The sequence below is a fragment of the Oncorhynchus masou genome, chromosome 10 (assembly GCF_036934945.1).
Source record: "Oncorhynchus masou masou isolate Uvic2021 chromosome 10, UVic_Omas_1.1, whole genome shotgun sequence".
Classification (NCBI taxonomy): domain Eukaryota; kingdom Metazoa; phylum Chordata; class Actinopteri; order Salmoniformes; family Salmonidae; genus Oncorhynchus; species Oncorhynchus masou.
The window spans coordinates 3,456,233-3,481,057 of NC_088221.1; the positions used below are offsets into that span (position 1 = coordinate 3,456,233).

The following is a 24,825-nucleotide window of genomic DNA, read 5'->3' on the forward strand; positions in this document are numbered from 1 at the left end:
CAGAATGTCAGCTTTAATTTGAGGGTATTTTCATCCATATTGGGTTAGCAGTTTAGAAATTACAACACTTTTTGTGCATATTCCTCCCATTTTAGGGAACCAAAAGTATTGGGACAAAATCACATATCTGTATTAAAGTAGTGAAAAGTTCAGTATTTTGTCCTATATTCCTAGCACACAATGATTACATCAAGTTTGTGACTCTACAAACTTGATGGATGCATTTGCTGTTTGTTTTGGTTGGGTTTCATATTATTTTGTGCCTAATAGAAATGAATGGTAAATATGTAGTGTCATTTTGTAGTCACAGGAACAGAATATGTTTCTACACTTCTACATTAACGTGAATGCTACCATGATTATAGATGATCCTGAATTAATTGTGAATAATGATGTTAGAGAAAGCTACAGAAGCACAAATATCATACCCCCTCAAAAAATATTGGGGGTATGATATGAGAGTCTAACTTTCTCACTCACCATTATTCACAATTCATTCAGGATTATCAGTAATCATGGTAGCATTCACATATTCTATTATTATTTACAAATAATGATTATTTGTATATTATTTCCAAAATGACACAATACATTATTTACCATTAATTTCTGGCGGGTAAGAGCGTTGGGCCAGTAACCGAAAGGTTGCTGGATCGATTCCCCCGAGCTGACAAGGTAAAAATATGTCATTCTGCCCCTTAGCAAGGCTGTCAACTCACTGCTCCCCGGGCGCCAATGGCGTGGATGTCGATTAAGGTAGCCCCCCCCGCACCTCTCTGATTCAAAGGGGTTGGGTTAAATGCAAAAAAAACCACATTTTTGTTGAATGCATTCAGTTGTACAACTGACTAGGTATCCCCCTTTTCTATGTACATAAAGTGGAGTAATTTCTAAACGGTTCACCTGATATGGATGAAATTATTTGTATCATTTCAAATCCAAAGTGCTGGAGTACAGAGCCAAAACAACAACAAAAAATGTCACTGTCCCAATACTTTTGGAGCTCACTGTTGGTGCCAAAAGGCCTTTATTTGAAATTATGCAATACTGTACAAACAAACCAAAATGGATTTATATGCCATAGATTATAAAATATATCTGATATTTTTGCCCACACAATTCCACACATAAATTAATTTAATCTGAAAGAACATTCACAGTCATGTACCAACATATGTCCTTTCCCCCGTAATTATAACTATTTTCCTTTGGGTCGTTCTACTACAGAACAAGAAACCTGGATTCGAATAGAATTAAGTGGTTATAAGCAAACTGACAGTAAGTGTACAATGAAACACTGGAGATTGGGAGAGACACAGGCACAATTAACAAAGACAACAGGGGAATGACACGGAACTATATCTATAAAGTTCAAGCATTTCAATCATCATATTTCATAAATTAAAGTTACAGCAACAACATACAATTAATATGTATCCATTGTTTTGGTGTGGTATTGTATAGCTATATTGTAATAAAATAATCTCCTAAAACGATATAATAGCAAGATGACACAATGTCCTGTAGCTTGTAGACTTGATCATTTATATGACTCTCATTTTGTATTTACCGATAAACACTCCCTGACATTCACAACTAAAAGGACAGTGATGCTAATCAAAGGTTGTAGTGACAGGGTACCACATAGAGGTTCTGTTTAATGGACAGTGATGCTAATCAAAGGTTGTCGTGACAGGGTACCACATAGAGGTTCTGTTTAATGGACAGTGATGCTAATCAAAGGTTGTAGTGACAGGGTACCACATAGAGCTTCTGTTTAATGGACAGTGATGCTAATCAAAGGTTGTCGTGACAGGGTACCACATAGAGGTTCTGTTTAATGGACAGTGATGCTAATCAAAGGTTGTCGTGACAGGGTACCACATAGAGGTTCTGTTTAATGGACAGTGATGCTAATCAAAGGTTGTCGTGACAGGGTACCACATAGAGGTTCTGTTTAATGGACACTATAAGAACTTCCTGCATAGAAAAACATCAACATGGAAAAGCACAGATGTCAATGGGACTCTAAAATCAGTGGTTCCCAAACTCTGCATTGAGGCATTGACCCTTTTTTGATGTTCTTGTGAGCCACCAAACCAGGGGAGAACGACTGCCCCCTCTCATTGAAGCCACAAAGTTCAAGGCCGACCGCGATACTGCAGGCATTGTTTGCAGAAAACAGGATCTCCGCTTACAGTGAATGGGAAAAGGGCAATCTTTGTGAAGACAATCATGGTACCAATAATTGCTTCTATTACACCAGATGTGTGTCCTTGAACCAATTGTTTTAAAATTGCACACAGAAGACAAATGACCCCCACGATGAAATCGGGAAGGGGAGGGGGGACTCTGGATCTGTCTCCGTCTGGTAGTATGTTTGCTACATGCAATATCTCAAACAGCACTGGCCAGATTTGCACAAAACTTATTGAATGATGCATCTTGCCATAGAGATCAGTAATTTACAAAATTATACTGATTGGCCAGATGGTGGCGCTATAACAAGCAATTGAAAATGCAATCTTTGAATGGTCACACCGCTAACCCCATTTGACCTAAAGTCATGAAATTCGGGACATAGCTCCTCACAAGGAAAATATTTGCCTCAGGGAGCCATAAGGTCTGCCATGATGGATTTTCCTCAATTTAGAATTTTGTGAGAAAAAAAATTTAAACGCTACTCCTCAGGCACCGAATGACCGATTTGCACGAAACTTGACCTTAAAACGCTACTCCTCAGGCACCGAATGACCGATTTGCACGAAACCTGATCTTAAAACTCTACTCCTCAGGCACCGAATGACCGATCTGCACGAAACTTGACCATAAAACGCTACTTCTCAGGCACCGAATGACCGATTTGCACGACACTTGACCTTAAAACGCTACTCCTCAGGCACCGAATGACCGATCTGCACGAAACTTGACCTTAAAACGCTACTCCTCTGGCACCGAATGACCGATCTGCACGAAACTTGACCTTAAAACACTACTCCTCTGGCACCGAATGACCGATCTGCACGAAACTTGACCTTAAAACGCTACTCCTCTGGCACCGAATGACCGATCTGCACGAAACGTGACCTTAAAACGCTACTCCTCTGGCACCGAATGACCGATCTGCACGAAACTTGACCTTAAAACGCTACTCCTCTGGCACCGAATGACCGATCTGCATGAAACTTGACCTTAAAACGCTACTCCTCTGGCACCGAATGACTGATCTGCACGAAACTTGACCTTAAAACACTACTCCTCAGGCACCGAATGACCGATCTGCACGAAACTTGACCTTCAAACGTGACTCCTCTGGCACCGAATGACCGATCTGCACGAAACTTGACCTTAAAACGCTACTTCTCAGGCACCGAATGACCGATCTGCACGAAACTTGACCTTCAAACGTGACTCCTCTGGCACCGAATGACCGATCTGCACGAAACTTGACCTTCAAACGTGACTCCTCTGGCACCGAATGACCGATCTGCACGAAACTTGACCTTAAAACGCTACTCCTCTGGCACCGAATGACCGATCTGCACGAAACTTGACCTTAAAACGCTACTCCTCTGGCACCGAATGACCGATCTGCATGAAACTTGACCTTAAAACGCTACTCCTCTGGCACCGAATGACTGATCTGCACGAAACTTGACCTTAAAACACTACTCCTCAGGCACCGAATGACCGATCTGCACGAAACTTGACCTTCAAACGTGACTCCTCTGGCACCGAATGACCGATCTGCACGAAACTTGACCTTAAAACGCTACTTCTCAGACACCGAATGACCGATCTGCACGAAACTTGACCTTCAAACGTGACTCCTCTGGCACCGAATGACCGATCTGCAGGAAACTTGACCTTAAAACGCTACTCCTCAAGCACCGAATGACCGATCTGCACGAAACTTGACCTTCAAACGTGACTCCTCTGGCACCGAATGACCGATCTGCAAGAAACTTGACCTTAAAACGCTACTCCTCAAGCACCGAATGACCGATCTGCACAAAACTTGATATGTGGCATCATTGGGAAAAGGTCCCTCAACACATTCCTTTCCAGACTAGTACCTAAAACAACTTGGCCGCTATTGACCAATAAACATTCACACTGGCATGGTCTGGCACATAAATGCATTTAAATCAGTTAAGGATATCCGTATTGTAACAATATTTGGTACACATGTACCACTGTTTAAACTCAGCATATGCAAGAACAATCATATCGACTACACGGTGGCGCAATAACAGGTACATGTTTATATCTCTTGATCTGTTTGACTAAGTGATTAAATGTGGCACCCATGCTCAGGGATATGAGTCTAGCTTACCCACACAATTTATCAGACACCACTGGCACGAGTTTGACTAAACTTGGGTGAATGATGCGTCTTGCTACATAGATCCACCATTTCCAAAATTACACTAATTGGCCAAAGGGTGCACTGTAGTAATCAAGTGTACGTGCATAAGTCACACACAAAACCTCAGATACCACTTGCCCGATTTTGATAAAACTTGGGTGAATGATGAGTCTTTCCATACAGATCCATCACTTACAAAATTACACGGATTGGCCCAAGGGGGACGACTTGTTTATTGTTGCCTCGTTTTAGTTGCAAATTGCAGCCTGCAGTATCCCGGTCGGACTTTAACATTGATACTCAATGAGATGAGGAAGCACTGAGCTAGCCTGCAATATCACTTCCTGGAGTAGCTCAAACTGCGTATGTTATGTATTCTATAGACGCCATCTTAACTGACTTTTTGGGCTTCTAATGGGCTATTGAGTCTTCACATAGGAATTAATGGTGTCATGGGATTGGCTTTGTACATTCATATACAGTCTTTAAACCAAACAGCTAAAGCGTTGTTTCTAACAATCAACGTTCTTGAAATGGCCTTAACTGCAAACCAAGAGACATTTTCCTGTGTCCACAAGCCACCATTTTGAGAAAAAACTGATCATAACGTCCCACAGATGTAAGATGGCTGCTGATGGAGAGACTTGCGAGGAGGATGTCCACGCTGTCACTTCTCCAATCAGTCAAGTATGAATGGGATATGCTTGAAAAAACCTTGAAAGAACGTTTCAAGAAACGTTTCAACCACCAGAGTACTGTGTTGACACTGAGTGCTCAGAGCTATAGTTGTCTATCCTAGTTCTCGTTCGATATGTGAGCATGGTTGAATTTTCTGAGTTTCCCCTTTAAATATCTATGAGGTCATCACCGCTCTCGTCACTCTCAACGGTCAGCTGACGCGTCCACCATTTCTTGACCTCTGAACCCGAGGAGGCTTCGTCACTCACAGGGTTCATCTTACACACCATGGACTTGACACTGGTACGACCTGGACAGATAGAGAGTGAAGAGACAGTATGTGAGAATCTGTTGGCATACAGCATTGCTCCAATGTTATTTTTCTAGATTCCTAGGCTTTAGTCATGCAGATGACATGGTTCGACACACATTGACACTGGTCAGTCACATTGGTTTCGTGAGCACAGAGTTGATCGTTGTTGACACTGCACACACACACACACACGCACACACACACACACACACACACACGAGCGCACATACACAAACGTGACTGACCTGCAGGTAGTCTCCACTGTCCCAGTTTCCTCTGAGGGCGTTCTGAGGAGTCCTGTCTGTATCCCCCACGGTCTGACAGAGTAGGACTCAGCAGCTGTTGGAGACCACTCAACTACAGGTAGGTAGGTGTAGAAAAGTTTTATAATACATGTATGAAACATTGTATAATTTCCTGTTATGAGCATTCACCCAAAAAATTGTACTGCGAGTTTATTACCTGGCATATGAGTACCTACTACAGACTGTACAGGAAACCTTAACATAGAAACTCTACCATCTTATCCATCTTGCTGGTGTGAGGAGCGTGTGGTTCAATTAATGTTTGTGTGTGTGTGTGTGTGTGTTGTGTGTGTGTGTGTGTGTGTGTGTGTGGTTGTGTGTGCGTGTGTGTGGTTGTGTGTGTGTGGTTGTGTGTGTGTGTGTGTGTGTGTGTGTGTGTGTGTGTGGTTGTGTGTGTGTGTGGTTGTGTACGCGCGTGTGTGTACCTCTGGCTGTGTTGAATGGTCCTGGTTAGCGTTGATGTCCTCACTAGGCAGGGTGGTCTGTATGCTGGGGGGGTTGAGGAAGCGACTGAGCTCCTGCTGCTGGCTCTCTCTCAGGCTGTGGATGATGCTGCACGACTGCTGCTGCTTCTGTAGCAGAGAGAGAGAGTCCTCAAAAAGAGAGTCCTCAAAGGACACTATACAGCACAGAACAAACCACAAAAGCTATGGAACAGTGTATGCAAACATGACTTCTGTGTATTCTGTAGGGGAAGTGACAGGGGAGTGGATCCTCACAAAACGAAACAGAACAATTGGCAGTTCCTTCAAGCATGAATGTTGCTGTTACTGTAGGAGAGCGAGTGCAGTGGGTCCTCACAAAACACCTTACAGCACAAAGCAGTAAGTCCACAAGAACAATCAACTCACTTGGTGTGTGTTTGTGTGTGTATATACAGTTGAAGTCGGAAGTTTACATACACCTTAGCCAAATACATTTAAACTCAGTTTTTTCACAATTCCCTGTCTTAGGTCAGTTAGGGTCACCACTTTATTTGAAGAATGTGAAATGTCAGAATAATAGTAGAGAGAATGATTTATTTCAGCTTTTATTTCTTTCATCACATTCCCAGTGGGTCAGAAGTTTACATAAACTTAATTCGTATTTGTTAGCATTGGCTTTAAATTGTTTAACTTGGGTCAAATGTTTTGGGTAACCTTCCACAAGCGTCCCAATAAGTTGGGTGAATTTTGGCCAATTCCTCCTGACAGAGCTGGTGTAACTGAGTCAGGTCTGTAGGCCTCCTTGCTTGCACACGCTTTTTCAGTTCTGCCCACAAATGTTTTATAGGATGAGGTCAGGGCTTTGTGATGGCCACTCCAATACCTTGACTTTGTTGTCCTTAAGCCATTTTGCCACAACTTTAGAAGTATGCTTGGGGTCATTGTCCATTTGTAAGATCCATTTGCGACCAAGCTTTAACTTCCTGACTGATGTCTTGAGATGGTGCGTCAATATATCCACATCATTTCCCTACCTCATGATGCCATCTCTTTTGTGAAGTGCACCAGTTCCTCCTGCAGCAAAGCACCCCCACCACATGATGCTGCCACCCCCGTGCTTCACGGTTTGGATGGTGTTCTTCGGCCTCCAAACATAACGATGGTCATTATGGCCAAACAGTTCTATTTTTGTTTCATCAGCCCAGAGGACCTTTCTCCAAAAAGTATGATCTTTGTCCCCATGTGCAGTTGCAAACTGTAGTCTGGCTTTTTTATGGCGGTTTTGGAGCAGTGGTTTCTTCCTTGCCCTGCGGCCTTTCAGGTTATGTGAATATAGGACTCGTTTTACTGTGGATATAGATACTTTTGTACCTGATTCCTCCAGCATCTTCACAAGGTCCTTTGCTGTTGTTCTGGGATTGATTTGCACTTTTTGCACCAAAGTATGAACGCGACCAGACTTGTGGAGGTCTACAATGTTTTTCTGAGGTCTTGGCTGATTTCCTTTGATTTTCCCATGATGTCAAGCAAAGAGGCCCTGAGTTTGAAGGTAGGCCTTGAAATACTTCCACAGGTACACCTCCAATTGACTCAAATTATGTCAATTAGCCTATCAGAAGCTTCTGAAGCCATGACATAATTTTCTGGAATTTTCAAAGCTGTTTAAAGGCACAGTCAACTTAGTGTATGTAAACTTCTGACCCACTGGAATTGTGATACAGTGAATTATAAGTAAAATAATCTGTCTGTAAACAATTGTTGGAAAAATTATAATATATACTGTATATACACAGTACGAGTCAAACTTTTGGACACACCTACTCATTCCAGGGTTTCTCTTTATTTGTACTATTTTCTGCATTGTAGAATAATAGTGAAGTCATTAAAACTATGAAATAACACATATGGAATCATAGAGTAATCAAAAAAGTGTCACTACAAGATCCACCACCCAAAGCACATCCAGCCAACTTGACAACTGTGGAAAGCATTGGAGTCAACATGGGCCAGCATCCCTGAGGAATGCCCGGACGAATTGAGGCTGTGCTTAAGGCAAAAGGAGGAGGAGGGGGGGTGCAAGTCAATAAAGTATGGTGTTCTTAATGTTTGGATCTCTTACAGCACGGATGCGTTTGAGGCACTTCTTGAGCCACATGCGTATGGTCTGCTTGGCGACCTCTTCTTCTATAGTGTACTCCAGCTGCTCTCTAGCCAGCAGCTCCTCCAGCTGTAGAGACTTCCTGATATCCACTGAACGGTATGACAACATACTACAGAAACACAGGAGGACATTGAAGCGAAAGAATGGTAGAAGAATGAATAGATGAGCACTCTATACGTAACTGTGGGCTAAAATACATCCTAATAAATGACAACTATATAATGTTTTACAATAACAAAATAGGTCTACAGAAAAATATGAAAACACACTGTGGGAAACAATACAGCCCCCCCCACACAAAAAAACTATATTAGTATTATGCATGTGTGTTTAGTGTGTCTATGTGTGTGTGCTATTGTCACCTGAGCACGTCGTGGAAGGTGACGTCCCCTCCGTTGTGCAGCCTTTCCATCTCATAGCACATGTGTTTGAACAGCAGCTTGTCCTTATCCAGGTCTACCTCTAGCCTGCCCCTCAGCAGACGCAGCAGGAACTTCACCCGCGATGTTGGGATCACTCCCTGAGAGGGAGTGGATAAAGGTCACCCCACCTGTCCAGACTTTTCTTTCTTTCGCTCCCTCCATCCGTCCAGCTCTTCTCCACTTCCAACCCTTGCGTCTCCACATGGTTTCTTCCCTAACATATCAGACTGGTTTCTCCTGCTCTCTCTGTATCTCTCCTTTCTCTCACTCTCCCTCCATCCATCTCTCCAGCTCTTTTCCACTTCCAACCCTTGCGTCTCCACATGGTTTCTTCCCTATCATATCAGACTGGTTTCTCCCGCTCTCTCTGTATCTCTCCTTTCTCTCACTCTCCCTCCATCCATCTCTCCAGCTCTTCTCCACTTCCAACCCTTGCGTCTCCAAATGGTTTCTTCCATATCATATCAGTTGGTTTCTCCTGCTCTCTCTGTACCTCTCCTTTCTCTCACTCTCCCTCCATCTCTCCAGCTTTCCTCCACTTCCAAACCTTACCTCACCACAAGGTTCCCTCCCTCTCTCTCTCACCTCTCTCTTGTCATCCACATTGTTCCAGATAATCTGAAAGTGTCGGAGGTCGTTGTAGCTCAGTAGCTGGTCCTCCTCAGTGGAGTAGAAGAGAGAGAAGTTCTCCACGATGATGGCTGCAAAACACACACATATCTGGGGTTATCTCACATGTCTGAACATTTCAATGTAGTATACTTACATGCAGCAGATATGTCTGGGACACAACAATGACATCTCATGCAAGAGTTATTTACACCTAGAATTTGCTACCATACTGACTTTTACACATTAAAAACTGAAGAGATGGCTCCAGTTATGTTTACTGATTTTGATTTATCACCATTGTTACAGGATCTGGCTTATCCATTTATATTTCGAAGTTGGATGCTAGCACATTAGCACGTGGGGCGCACTCACTGGTGTCACCTCGTTAGTCAGAATATATTATACCTGTTCTGGTTGGTCATCTCGTTAGTGGAAAGATGCTTTACCTTGCTGGCCCAGGTTCTATTTAAGAGTGGCTTGTTCAGTGCTCCAGTGGTCTTGAGAAACGTGGAGGGTTAACACCTTTAGTTGGCTCTCCAAATGTGATTTCCTAGACCAACAATCCTTTATCAGATCTTCCCTGTTTTTCTTTTGTTCCACTTTTTGGTTTGCTTCTAAGTTTGGTGTGTGTTATTTCTTTTGTTGGCCTCTTTTTGGGCAAATTTAGTGGGCGCTCATGTCTTTTAGGTCCCAGTTGCTGCTAGTCAACTTTCAGTGGATACCCCCATGAGTGTCTTTCAGAACCTCTCTTAAAACCACACTTTTGGTTATTGTCAGTGACCCTTTGTTAGTTCTCTAGCATCAATTCTTGTTTTTCTTTCTGGGGAACAACACCTTTCATGGCATATTCTCCAACTAGCATTGCAGAGGTCGAAGAACCATACATGGGCTTCGCTAATGGCACCTGCAATTAGATGTTTATAGCCTTCAGTAAATGGATTGTGAATGATTGGTGACTGGTGAAATGTTATACATAGCCATTTCCCTACAACACTAACAGCATCAAGCACTGTAGGCATCGAAGGGACAAGTTGCTCTAACAGACACAGTCCATAAAACCACAACGATATATATACAGTGGGGCAAAAAAGTATTTAGTCAGCCACCAATTGTGCAAGTTCTCCCACTTAAAAAGATGAGAGAGCCCAGCAACAGCCCCAAAACATCACTGCTCTAGAGGAGATCTGCATGGAGGAATGGGCCAAAATACCAGCAACAGTGTGTGAAGACTTGTGAAGACTTACAGAAAACGTTTGACCTCTGTCATTGCCAGCAAAGGGTATATAACAAAGTGTTGAGATAAACTTTTGATATTGACCAAATACTTATTTTCCACCATAATTTGCAAATACATTCATTAAAAATCCTTTTTTGAGAGAGGCCTGTAATTTTCTTTCTAATTTTGTCTGTCATAGTTGAAGTGTACCTATGATGAAAATTACAGGCCTCTCTCATCTTTTTAAGTGGGAGAACTTGCACAATTGGTGGCTGACTAAATACTTTTTTGCCCCACTGTATATGCCAGATCATATTCAGAGGGAGATGGAGAGCTAGAGTTGATGTTGGCTCACTTCCTAAACACCCCTGACATTCATTTAGACTGTGTCACTGTCCTTACTCACACGCACACGCACACGCACACACAGGTGGACCCAGATTTCTGCATGGCAAGGTTTGATGATGAGGTCAGTAATAACAGTGCTAAACTGTCATGGGGAGAGATTAAGAGATTAAACTGTTTATTGTGCTTTATGAGACAGTCACACACGTCTCGTACCACAGGAAATGAAATATGGGCCTGAACGATGATACAGGAAATTGTCCTTTGCATGAGTGGCTTACGCACACGCATGCACGCTCGCACACACACCCCATTTGGAAAGGATTTATTCAAAGTCAAAGTCAAGCTTATATGATTAGGGCACACACACACTTACCCACAAGGAGGTTAAGCATGATGTAAGCAATGATGACATAGAAGGAGCAAAAGTAGATGAGTGCCCCTGCGTAGTTCCCACAGTCCGTCTCCCAGTAGCGATGCTTATCGGGGGTACAGAATGGAGGCTGCACCTGAGGAGCGGAACATCCCAAACACGGTGTTATCAACATGAGACCCCATACTACAACGTGAACCCACAGAAAGAATTGAAATATATTTAATTATCTAACTATGATGGGGCCAACGTTATGAACATGTATGCACGCAAGTCGCTTTGGATAACACTGTCTGCTAAATGGCATATATTGTTATATTTACTGAGCAAAAATATAAACGCAACATGTAAAGTGTTGGTCTCATGAGCTGGAATAAAATATAACCGAACTTATACCCACAAAAACCTGACTTCACTCAACTTTTGTGCACAAATTTCTTTACATCTCTGTTAGTGAGCATTTCTCATTTGACAAGATCATCCATCCACCTGACAAGTGTTGCATATCAACAAGCATGATCATTACACAAGTGCACCTTGTCTTGACCTGACATGCAGTTCAGCGTCGTAAAACAAACTTCAGTGGGCAAATGCTCACCTTCAATGTCTACTGGCACGCCGGAGAAGTGTGCTCTTCATGTACACTACAGTTAAAAAATTTGGGGTCAATGTCCTTGTTTTTTTTTAAAGAAAATCACATTTTTGTCCATTAAAATAACATCAAATTGATCAGAAATACAGTGTGGACCTTGCTAATGTTGTAAATGACTATTGTAGCTGGAAACCATCACTCCTGTGTTCCAATGGCACGTTGTGTTAGCTGATCCAAGTTTATCATTTTAAAAGGATAATTGATCATTAGAAAACCCTTTTACAAGTATGTTAGCTCAGCTGAAAACTGTTGTCCTGATTAAAGAAGCAATAAAACTATTATTGTTCTGAGAAATGAAGGCTATTACATGCAAGCAATTGTCAAGAAACTGAAGATCTTGTACAACACTGTGTATTACTCCCTGCACAGAACAGCGGGGACTGGGAGACTTGTCAGGATTGAGGGAAAGATGAACGGAGCAAAGTACAGAGAGACCTTTAATGAAAACCTGCTTTAGAGTGCTCAGGACCTCAGACTGGGGTGAAGGTTCACCTTCCAAATGGACAAGGACTCTAAGCACACAGCCAAGACAACACAGTAGTGGCATAGGGACAAGTCTCTGAATGTCCTTGAGTGGCCCAGCCAGAGCCCGGACTTGAACCAGATCGAACATCTCTGGAGAGACCTGAAAATAGCTGTGCAGCGACCTTCCCCATCCAACCTGACAGAGCTTGAGACGGTCTGCTGAGAAGAATGGGAGAAATTCCCCAAATACAGGTGTGCCAAGCTTGTCAGCGTCATACCCTAGAAGACTTGAGGCCGTAATCGCTGCCGAAGGTACTGAAGGTTCAAGTACTGCGTAAAAGGGTCTGAATTCTTATGTAAATGTGGTATTTCAGTTTTGTATTTTTGATCAAAGAGCAAACATTTCTAAAACCTGTTTCTGGTTTGTCATTATGGGTCATTGTGCGTAGATTGATGAGAATTGATTTTTAAAATAAATTTTAGAATAAGGCTGTAACGTATCAAAATGTGGAAAAAGTCAAGGGGTCTGAATACTTTCCGAATGCACTGTATATACAATTTAAAATATTACATGACATTACATTTCATAACACTTTTCACAAAAAAATAAGTGTGTTCCTTCAGGCCACCATTCTACTACCACATATCTACAATCCAAAATCCATGTGTACGTGTGTGTAGAGTGCGTGTCTTATCATGTGTATGTGTCTCTCTTTACAGTCTCCACTGTTCCATAAGGTGTATTTTATCTGTTTTTTTATCTGATTCATCAGCAACCCGATGTGGAATAGAGTTCCATGTAGCCATTGCTCTATGTAGTACTGTGGAATAGAGTTCCATGTAGCCATTGCTCTATGTAGTAGTGTGCGCCTTCCATAGTCTTTTCTGGACTTGGGGACTGTGAAGAGACCTCTGGTGGCATGTCTTGTAGGGTATGCATGGGTTTCTGAGCTGTGTGCTAGTAGTTCAAACAGACAGCTCAGTGCATTCAGCATGTTAACACTTCGTACAAAAACAAGTAGTGATGAAGTCAATCTTTCCTGACAATCTCGCCAGCCATGCTGCCCTGTTCTGAGCCAATTGTTGTTTTCAGAGGTCCCTCTTTGTGCCACCTGACCACATTACTGAAGAGTAGTCCAGGTGAGACAAAACTAGACAAAACTAGGGCCTGCAGGTCCTGCCTTGGGGATATTGCTGTTAAAAAGGCAGAGCAGCACGTTTTAAGGTAAAACTTCTCACCACCTTAGCTCCTGTTGTGTCAAACATTTTTGACCCTGACGGTTACTCCAAGCAGTTTAGTCACCTCAACTTGCTCAATTTCCACATACTTTACTACAGAAATAAGTTGTGGTTTAGTGTATAGTGAATGATTTGTCCCAAATACAATGCTTTTAGTTTTTGAAATGTTTAGGACTACCTTATTCCTTGCCACTCATTCTGAAACTAACTGCAGCTCTTTGTTAAGTGCTTCAGTCTTTTCAGTTGCTGTAGTAGTCAACGTGTAAAGTGTTGAGTCATCCGCATACATAGACACACTTTACTCAAAACCAGCGGCATGTCATTAGATTGTCATTAGATTGAAAAAAGTAAGGGGCATAGACAGCTGCCCCAGGGGAATTCATGTTTCTACCTGGATAATGTTGGAGAGGCTTCCATTAAAGAACACCCTCTGTGTTCTGTTAGACAGGTAACTCTTTATCCACAATATAGCAGGGGGTGTAAAGCCATAACACATACGTTTTCCAGCAGCTGACTATGATCGATATTGTCAAAAGCTGCACTGAAGTCTAACAAAATAGCTCCCACAATCTTTTTATTATCAATTTCTGGCAAATAGTAGTGGCAATATTGTCCGCTATTATCCTCAGTATTTTTCATCCAGCTTGTTATTGTTGATAGACAAAAATCATTTTTTCACGTGTTCCACACTAATTTTACTGAATTTAAAATTACAATGCTTGTCTTTCATAATTTGTTAGTTATACTTGGATGTGTAGTGTCAGCGTTTGTTGCTGTCATTTCATGCCTACATTTGCTAATCTTGCCAATGAAAAAATTATTAAAGTAATTGGCAATATCAGTGGGTTTCATGATTAATGAGCCATCTGATTCAATGAATGATGGAGCTAAGTTTGCCTTATTGACCCAAATGTATTTAAGGTGCCCCAAAGAATTTTACCATCATTCTTTAAATAATTTATCTTTGTTTCTTAGTGTAGTTTCTTCTTCTTTTTATTCAGTTTAATCACATGATTTGTCAATTTGCAATACTTTTGCCAATAGGTTGTGCAGCCAGACTTATTTGCCATTCCTTTTGCCTCATCCCGCTCAACCATACCATTTTTAAATTCCTCAACAATCCACAGGGATTAACAGTTTTTACAGTAAATGTCTTAAAGGGTGCATGCTTATTAGTAACTGGAATAAGCAATTTCATAAATGCGCCAAGTGCAGAGTCTGGTTTCTCCTCATTACACAACACTGTCATGACGTTGCCCTCTTTGGGTATAGCGAGCACCATCCCCCTCTCTCTGTCTCCTACACTCAGGCTGCTGCGACCTCAGGTCGTAAATTCCTGGAGGATAGTTTATCGGTATAGAATATTGGTGGAGGATCCAGCTACGAACTGGTCCGTTTGGTACAATTTTGTGAAACTCATGGGAGACAATACGGCCACATTACCATAATGCTGTTTATACAATAGTCTCAGATATGAGGCTTACATCTAATTGTTGTATAAGATGAATCAGTGAGGATGATACTGTTTGTGAAATTGTGTAATGTTATTTTGGACTGTTTAATGAAGGAAACTCCAATTCCCTTTGGAATGTAACCTTATTGGGATAGGGGACAGCATTTTCACTTTTGGATGAATAGCGTGCCCAGAGTGAACTGCCTCCTACTCTGTCCCAGATGCAAATATATGCATATTATTATTAGTATTGGATAACAAAACACTCTGAAGTTTCTAAAACTGTTTGAATGATGTCTCTGTGTGTAACAGAACTCATATGGCAGGCAAAAACCTGACAAACATCCAACCAGGAAGTGGGACATTGAGGTTTGTAGTTTTTCAAAGCTTTTGCCTACCGAGTACACATTGAGATATGTATGAGGTTGCACTTCCTAGGGCTTCCACTAGATGTCAACTGTCTTTTGAAAGTTGAATGAGGATTCTACTATAAAGGAGGGGCTCATGAGACCTGTTTGAGTCAGTGGTCTGGCAGAGAGCCTTGGTCTCATGATGAGCGCTCCCGACAGAGTTACCTCTCGTTCCAGTGCCTTTTCTGAAGACAAAGGAATTCTGTTAAAAACATCCCAACGATTGATTCCATACATCATTTGACATGTTTCTAAAGGACTGTAACGGAACTTTTCGAGTTTTTGTCTGGATGAAATGCTTACACCTCATGAAGATGGATTACTGGGCTGAACACGCTAACAACAAGTGGCTATTTGGACATAAATGATGGAACTTTATGGAACAAATCAGTCATTTATTGTCAAACTGGGATTCCTGGGAGTGCCTTCTGACGAAGATCATCAAAGGTAAGTGAATATTTATGGTGTTGTTTCTAACTTAGTTGATTCCAAAATGGCGGCTATTCCTCTGGCTATTTTGGGTTCTGATCGCTGTTCTCAGATTATGCTTTCTCCGTAAAGTTTTTTGAAATCTGACACAGCGGTTGCAGTAAGGAGAAGTCTATCTTTAATACTGTGAATAACACTAGTATCGTTTATCAATGTTTATTATGAGTATTTCTGCTAAAATCACCAGATGTTTTGGAATCAAAACATTACTGCACGTAAGGTGCCAATGTAAACTGAGATTTTTGGATATAAATATGCACATTATCGAACAAAACATACATATATTGTGTAACATGAAGTCCCATGAGTTTCATCTGATGAAGATCATCAAAGGTTAGTGATTCATTTTATCTATATTTCTGCTTTTTGTGACTCCTCTCTTTGGCTGTAAAAATGGCTGTGTTTTTTTCGACTTGGCAGTGATCTAACATAATCATAATCATAATGTTGTGCTATAGCTGTAAAGTATTTTGGAAATCGGACACGATGGGTAGAAATCTGTTAGGGATAGGGGTCAGCATTTTCACTTTGGTTGCATCCTACTCTGTCCTAGATGCTAATATATGTATAGTATTATTACTATTGGATAGAAAACACTGAAGTTTCTAAAACGGTTTGAATTATGTATGTGAGTATAACAGAACTCATAGGGCAGGCAATCTTCCAAACAGGAAGTGGAAATTCTGAAGGCTGGTCTAATTTGAAGTCATCGCCTATTCACATCCAAACAAGATATGGATCTGTTCGCGCTTCCTACACCTTCCACTAGATGTCAGCATTCAGTAGAACGTGGACTGAAGCTCATAGTGTGATATTTGACCGAATGGGAGGGGAATGAGTCACTGGCCTGGCAGACTGCCATTTCCAGGTTGCGCAATTATCTGTTGATATCGCCTGCGTTCCATGACTCTGTAGACAAAAACAAATGCTCCGGTTGGAACATTATTGAATATATATGAAAATAACATCCTGAAGATTGATTCTCTACTTAGTTTGACCAGTTTATTCGACCTGGAATATATCTTTTTGAAGTTTTCGTCCGAGTTCGCCTAGACCAGCGCTAGCTTTTGGGCATGTGAGCTAAACCTGGTAGCAAATGAAGCTAATTGGACACTAGTAATGGACATTATGGAACAAAACAACGATTTATTGTGGAACCAGGACTCCTTGCACTGCATTCTGATGAAAGATCACCAAAGGTAAGGGAATATTTATGATGTAATTTCATATTTCTGTTGACTCCAACATGGCGGAGAAATGTTGTTACTTCTGAGCGCTGTCTCAGATTATTGCATGGTATGCTTTTTTCGTAACGTTTAAAAAAAAATCTGACACAGCGGTTGCATTAAGAACCAGTGTATCTTTAATTATATGTAAAACATGTATCTTTCGTCAAAGTTTATGATGAGTATTTCTGTTATCTGACGTAGCTCTCTGTAAATACTCCTGATACTTTGGAGGCATTTCTGAACATGGCGTCAATGTAAACCGAGAATTGTGGATATAAATATGCATATTATCGAACAAAACATAAATGTCTTGTGTAACATGATGTCATGAGTGTCATCTGATGGAGATTATCAAAGGTTAGTGATTCATTTTATCTCTAATTCTGCGTTTGTGACTATCTTTGTCTGGGAAAAATGGCTGTGTTTTTTTTTGATTCGGTGGTGATTTAACAAATATATGTTGTGTTTTCGCTGTAAAACATTTTAAAAAAAATCGGACATGATGGGTAGATTAACAAGATGTTTATCTTTCATTTGCTGTATTGGACTTGTTAATGTGTGAATGTTATCAATTTAAAAAAAGTTGTTGAGGGTTTCCGCTGCACTAGATAGGTTAACTAAATCAGAGGACTGCCCATGAGCACAGTTATGGTCTGGCGTCCTGGGACAGGCCCCTTTCTGCTCTTCCGAATAAAACCCCCACCTTGAGAATTTCTCAACAGACCATGTTTCTCTCAATTACGAGAGGAATAAGGTTGAGACCAGCTTACCTTGAATAACGAGAGGGCCAAGGTTTGAGTGGGGACCATAAACCTGAGTATACGCTAAGGTTTGAGTAGATGGCTGAATCTTTGAACCATAACACGTGGTTAAACTCAGACTCTGATATTAATTACTAGTCTGCAGCTAGGAAGTCGGTATCATTGAATGCGAAGACAGAGAACCGCCGAAACATCTATCCTTGACGACATGAATGAATGCCACTCTGAACTATCCATTCTAACCAAGAGAGAGAGCGCGGACAAACCCTCCAACAGAAACAAACTTTTCAACAAAGATCCCGACGACACACTGAGCGTAAATATATGTATTGATTGCAATTATTCCCGAATGAGTGAGCGTTCAAGTGCAAAGGATTAGCATTTCAATTGTTATAATTATCAACTGTGTGTTGTCTTATCTCAGTCGACCCCCACTTCCCTTTTGTACACCAGGCCGCGATGCCGCTATCATTTCCTTGTAACTATCCATTGTTTGTGTGATGCATTTCTGTGAATTACTTAGTAAAAAAATGATTTTAAGACAATTGATGTATGGATGACTCATAGTGAAGACTGGGTTCGTGCAGATAACCAACAATTTACAACGTTTTTGGAATGAGACTAAAATTATAACTTCTGAATATTTTCCTTGGTGCCCCGACTTCCTAGTTAATTAGTTACGTGATTAAGTATTCTTTACATCAATAACATAGTTGTTGATGTATGAGCTCTTAAACATTATATTAGGCTGGTTTTTCTAGATAGCTACTATATTTTGATCACTACAGCCGATGGACATTTCTGCGGCATTAGTAAAGATGTGATCAATACTTGGTGAAGAGTTCATTCCTGTGCTGTTTGTAACTGCCCTGGTAGGTTGACTGATATCCTGAATCAGGTTGCAGGCACTGGCTACAGTTTAAAGCTTTTTCTTGAATGGGCAGCTTGATGAAAGCCAGTCAATATCTAAATCACCCCCAAAAAATATATTTCTCTGATATCACATACATTATCAAGCATTTGACACATGTTATCAAGATACTCACTATTAGCACTTGGTGTTCTATAGCAGATCCCTACAACAATGGGCTTTAGGTGACGCATATTAGCCATATTACTTCAACAATATTTAACATGAGATCCCCTCTGAGCTTTACAGGAATATGGCTCTGGATATAAACAGCAACACCTCCAACATTGGCATTTCTGTCTTTTCTGTAGATGTTAATCAAAGTGAGTTTCAGAGATCAAATATGAATGTAATCTGTTACTAGCAAGTTATTGATTTCATGAACCTTGTTTCTTAAGCTACATATGTTAACCAGGGCAATTGTTTTGCATTTTTCTTGGATGCTTGATTGTTTGCATTGCTTTACTGTGAAGCATAGCAGAAGTAGACATGCTCATGTTATTTATGTTAGTGCAGGGTGAGCTGCACACAGTGGACTTCCTACTATGACACACTGCCTCAGTGCTAAGAGTATAACTCTGGTTCATAGGCACCTGATTACTGCATACAATAGCTGCAGGATCAGCAGAGGTATTCATGGCAGTTAGAAAAATCAAATCAAATTTTAATTTGTCACATGCACCGAATACAACAGTGAAATGCTAACTTACAATGCCTTAACCAACAATGCAGTTTTATGAAAAATAAGTGTTAAGTAAAAAAAAAGAGAAATAAAAAATAAAAATGATTTAAGAGCAGCAGTAAAATAATAGTTGCGAGGCTATATACAGGGGGTACTGGTAGAGAATCAATGTGCGGGGCACAGGCTAGTTGAGGTAATTGAGGCAATATGTACATGTAGGAAGAGTTAAAGTGACTATGCATAGATAATAAACAGAAAGTAGCATCAGCGTAATATAGGAGGGGGGTCTGGGTAGCCATTTGACTAGCTGTTCAGGATTCTTATGGCTCGGGGGTAGAAGCTTTTAAGAAGCCTTCTGGACTTAGACTTGTCGCTCCAGTTCCTGCTTGCCGTGTGGTAGCAGAGCGAACAGTCTATGACTAGGGTGGCTGAAGTATTTGACAATTTTTTAGGGCCTTTCTCTGACACCGCCTGGAAAAAAGGTCCTGGATGGCAGGAAGCTTGGCCCCAGTGATGTACTGGTCCGTATACACTACCCTCTGTAGTGCCTTGTGGTCGGATCCCGAGCAGTTTCCATACCAGGCAGTGATGCAACCATGCTCTCGATGGTGCAACTGTAGAACTTTTTGAGGATCTGAGGACCCATGCCAAATCTGTTTAGTCTCCTGAGCGGGAATAGGAATGGTCATGCCCTCTTCACAACTGTCTTGGTGTGTTTGGAACATGATAGTTTGTGGGTGAGTTGGACACCAAAGAACTTGAAGCTCTCAACCTGCTCCACTACAGCCCCGTCAATGAGAATGGGGGCGTGCTCGATCCTCCTTTTCCTGTAGTTCACAATCATCTCCTTCCTCTTGATCACTTTGAGGGAGGGGTTGTTATCCTGGCACCACACGGCTAGGTTTCTGACCTCCTCCTTATAGGTTGTCTCATCGTTGTCGGTGATCATGCCTCCCATTGTTGTATTGTCAGCAAACTTAATGATGGTGTTGGAGTCGTGCCTGGCCATGCAGTCATGAGTGAACAGGGAGCAGCGGAGGACGCAACCCTGAGGGGCCCCTGTGTTGAGGATCAGTGTGGCAGATGTGTTGTTACCTACCCTTAACACCTGGGGGTGGCTCGTCAGGAAGTCCAGGATCCAGTTGCAGAGGGAGGTGTTTAGTCCCAGGGTTGTTAGCTTAGTGATGCGCTTTGAGGGCACTATGGTATTGAACACTGAGCTGTAGTCAATGAATAACATTGCACGCCCTGGTAATCTGTCTGGCCCTGTGGCCTTGTGAATGTTGACCTGTTCAAAGGTCTTACTCATATTGGCTACAGACAGTGTGATCACACAGTCGTCTGGACCAGCTGATGCTCTCAAGCATGTTTCTTGCCTCGAAGTGAACATAGAAGTCATTTAGATTGTCTGGTAGGCTCGTGTCACTGGGCAGCTCGCGGCTGTGCTTCCCTTTCTAGTCTGTAATAGTTTGCAAGTCCTGCCACATCCGACGAGCATCGGAGCCGGTGTAGTACGATTCAATCTTAGTACTGTATTGATTCTTTGCCTGTTTGATGGTTCGTCGGCGGGCATAGCGGTATGTCTGATAAAAGAGGTCCTGGATGGCGGCAGGGTAGCCTAGTGGTTAGAGCATTGGACTAGTAACCAAAAGGTTGCAAGTTCAAATCCCCGAGCTGACAAGGTACAAAATTTGTCGTTCTGCCCCTGAACAGGCAGTTAACCCACTGTTGCTCAGCTGTCATTGAAAATAAAAATTTGTTCTTAACTGACTTGCTTAGTAAAATGAAAGTATATATATAAAAAAAAGTGTCCGGGTTAGAGTCCCGCTCCTAGAAAGTGGCAACTCTACCCTTTAGCTCAGTGCGAATGTTGCCTGTAATCCATGGCTTCTGGTTGGGGTACGTACGTACAGTCACTGTGGTGACGACGTCATCGATGCTCTTGCTGATGAAGCCAGTGACTGATGTGGTGGACTCCTCAATGCCATCGGAAGAATCCCGGAACATATTCCAGTCTGTGCTAGCAAAACAGTCCTGTAGCTTAGCATCTGCTTCATCTGACCACTTCGAGTCACTGGTGTTTCCTGCTTTAGTTTTTGCTTGTAAACATGCATCAGGAAGATATAATTATGGTCAGATTTGTCAAATGGAGGGTGAAGGAGAGCTTTGTATGCGTCTCTGTGTGTGAAGTAAAGGTGGTCTAGAGGTTTTTTTCCCTATGTTTGCACATTTAACATGCTGGTAGAAATGAGGTAAAAAGGATTTAAGTTTCCTTAAATTAACGTCCCCGGCCACTAGGAGCTCTGCTTCTGGGTGAGAGTTTTCCTGTTTGCTTATGGCCTTATATAGCACATTGAGTGCAGATTTAGTGCAAGCATCGGTTTGTGGTGGTAATAGACATCTACGAAAAATAAAGACAAAAACTCTCTAAATGGTGTGGTCTACAGCTTATCATGAGATACTCTACCTCAGGTGAGCAAATCCTCGAGACTTCCTTAATATTAGATTTCGTGCACCTGCTAATGTTTACAAATATACACAGACGCCACCCCTTGTCTTACCGGAGGCTGCTATTGTATGTTGCCGATGCCGCGTCAACCCCGCCAGCTGTATGTTATTCATGTCATCGTTCAGCCACGACTCGGTGAAACATAAGATATTACCGTTTTTTATGTCCCGTTGGCAGGATATTCATGATCGTGGCTCGTTTATTTTGTTATCCAATGATTGTAAGTTGTCTAATAGGACTGATGGTAGAGGCAGATTACCCACTCCCCTTTGGATCCTTACAAGGCACCACAACCTACGTCCCCGATATCTCCGTCTCTTTCTTATGGGAATTTCGGGAATTTTCTGTCCTGATATCTAGAAGCTCTTTTCAGTCATAGGAGACAGTGGCAGAAACATTATGTAAAAAATAAGTTACAAATAACACAAAAAACAGACACAATAGCACAATTGGTTGGAAGGACATATGTTAGGTTACTTCCATTGTGTCTACCAATGCCCCTGGCTAATGTACATTTTGTAAAGTATTATGACAAGTCAGTGACACAATGGTAGGAATTAACTGAGTTGGGCCTGGGTAATTGATAAGTTATTGTCTCAACGCAGCCTTATAATGATGTGAAAGGATCCAGGAACCCAAATGATTTGGGTGGATCCCATCCTATTTATAAAACGTGTTTTGTTTCCAAAAGATATTGAAATTGTCAACAAAAGTTACACTCATTGAGCTGCAATAACCATGTAGCCAGTTGTAAAGAGAAATAATTCTGCTGAAGCATTCAATGCCACGATTCAAGAGAGGGCACAGGGCCAGATAGGATGGGTCTTTTATTAGTGTTGAGCAGAGAATCAATCAGCTCTTTAAAATCCAGTTTCAACTATTCAGTTGCCCTTAATATACTTCTCCAGATAAAAAAGGCTCCATTGCAAAACTAATCTGGGACTAACTTTGTTAGCTTGATGGCTAGCAGCTTAGCTAGCAGCTTTGCTAGCTAGCTAAGGTTAGTGACTCTGTTAAGCAGGCTTCAACCTGTCTGTTAAGCGGGATGATGCTCTAGATCGACATGTACAACAGACAGTGTGTTCCAGTTCCCGCCAATATCCAGCAATTGAAGAGGAGTGGGACAACATTCCACAGGCCACAATCAACAGCCTGAAGGAGGTGTGTTGCTCTGCATGAGGCAAATGTTGGTCACACCAGATACTGACTGGTTTTTATATCCACGCCCCTACCTTTTTTTCTAAGGTACAGTATCTCTGACCAAAAGATGCATATCTGTATTCCCAGTCATGTGACATCCATAGATTAAGGCCTAATGAATTTATTTCAATTGACTGATTTCCTTATATGAATGTAATGCAGTAAAAACGTTGAAAAAGTTGCATGTTGCGTTTATATTGATCAGTGTATATTGTATATGATCTATATAGAGCAGACATATAAACTGAACAATAAAAGCAACAAACCCTCTCGAGTCATGAACTTTGGTTTGTTTACTTGAAATAATACTGTAACAGTATTTCCCTTTTTTCTGAAGAAGTCTATGTTGAGAAATGCCTCTTTTTCTACATGGTTACCTTTTAGACCTGACTTTGTCTTGTGCTTTTTACGTAACAGACAGAAAAGTATTACACTACGCTTTCTGTTTTGTAAGTCTTGACTAGTTTCCTCTGAAGACGCTGCTGTGTACATATGAAAAATGAAATAGACCAGCTCTTACCATGCAGTCATGCATGATCTTATTCCAGTCTTCCCCCGTGACAATACGGAACAGAACCGTGATGGCCTTCCCTGCCGTGGAGAAGTTAGCATGCCTGCCATTGAGAAAAAAGGTAAACAAATAAAGTAGCACACACACACACACACACACACACACACACGCACACACACGCACACACACACACACACACACGCAAACACACACACACACGCTTTAGAGAGAATGAGTCATCGGTGTGGCTGCAGACTTCTCAAACTCCCACTATTTCTCCACTAGAAGAGGCTGTGATGGTGCCACAAATCGAATAAGTGACACTTGCTCTTCAAATCTCTACAGTAATCAGAGCGCTAACCGTGTGGAAGATAGGAGAAATGATGACTAGAAAGGAGAATGAGAGGGAAGCAGAGTCAGGCAAATGAAAGGAGAGGAGAAAGGTAAAAAGGAAGGAAGGAGGAAGACTTGGAGGAGTGGGAGAAAGAGTTGAAGTTAGGAAAGAGACAGAGGACAAGGAATAAGTGTGAAAGAGGTAAAGAAAGGGGGATAAAAACAGAAAGGAGAGAAAGGGAAGCTGTTGATGACCTGTTGATGTTCTCTCCGTATTTAACGGTTCCGAATAGGACGACTCCAGCGAAGGCGTAGCAGAGGAGGAGAAGGAACATTCCCACGATGATGAAGAAGCTTTTATACATACTGACCACGACTGTCAGCAGTAGCATCTTCAGAGTCACCTACAGACCGATTATAGCATTAAAGAGACCACCCAGCGGGCAAAATGATTGCAGGAGTTTTGTTACCTCCTTTTTTAGCAACCAGCAACAAAACAAACGGAGGTTGTAACAGATGGTTGTAATTTGAGTTATATGATGTATTCAACCAGAAAAACAGTTTACAACTCTAAATTGCTTTTTTTTGCCTGCTGGGCAAGCTAGTAAATAGGAAAAACATATTTTTAACAGTTTCGTTCAGTAATATGCACTGTAAGTTCCATTAGGCTTACAATGGGCTATACTTACATGCTTCCCACAGATGGTGAAGAACCTGAAGACGATCACACAGGTGCCCATCATGTAAGTATATGCATTCTACA

General features: G+C 41.6%; 1 protein-coding gene across 1 annotated transcript in view; it reads right to left on the reverse strand.

Moving 5' to 3' along the window:
• Positions 1–992: 992 nt before the first annotated feature.
• Positions 993–24,825, reverse strand: part of nalcn (sodium leak channel, non-selective) — a 271,182-nt gene continuing 247,349 nt past the window's right edge. The window contains exons 37-46 of the mRNA XM_064975662.1: positions 24,752–24,820; positions 24,318–24,466; positions 23,739–23,832; positions 11,223–11,355; positions 9,259–9,374; positions 8,614–8,771; positions 8,210–8,360; positions 6,091–6,237; positions 5,606–5,717; positions 993–5,357 (exon numbers count right to left, since the gene is read on the reverse strand). Of these exons, the coding sequence (XP_064831734.1) occupies positions 5,215–5,357; positions 5,606–5,717; positions 6,091–6,237; positions 8,210–8,360; positions 8,614–8,771; positions 9,259–9,374; positions 11,223–11,355; positions 23,739–23,832; positions 24,318–24,466; positions 24,752–24,820 (1,272 nt within the window). The 3' untranslated portion in view covers positions 993–5,214. The remainder of the gene's footprint in view (positions 5,358–5,605; positions 5,718–6,090; positions 6,238–8,209; positions 8,361–8,613; positions 8,772–9,258; positions 9,375–11,222; positions 11,356–23,738; positions 23,833–24,317; positions 24,467–24,751; positions 24,821–24,825) is intronic.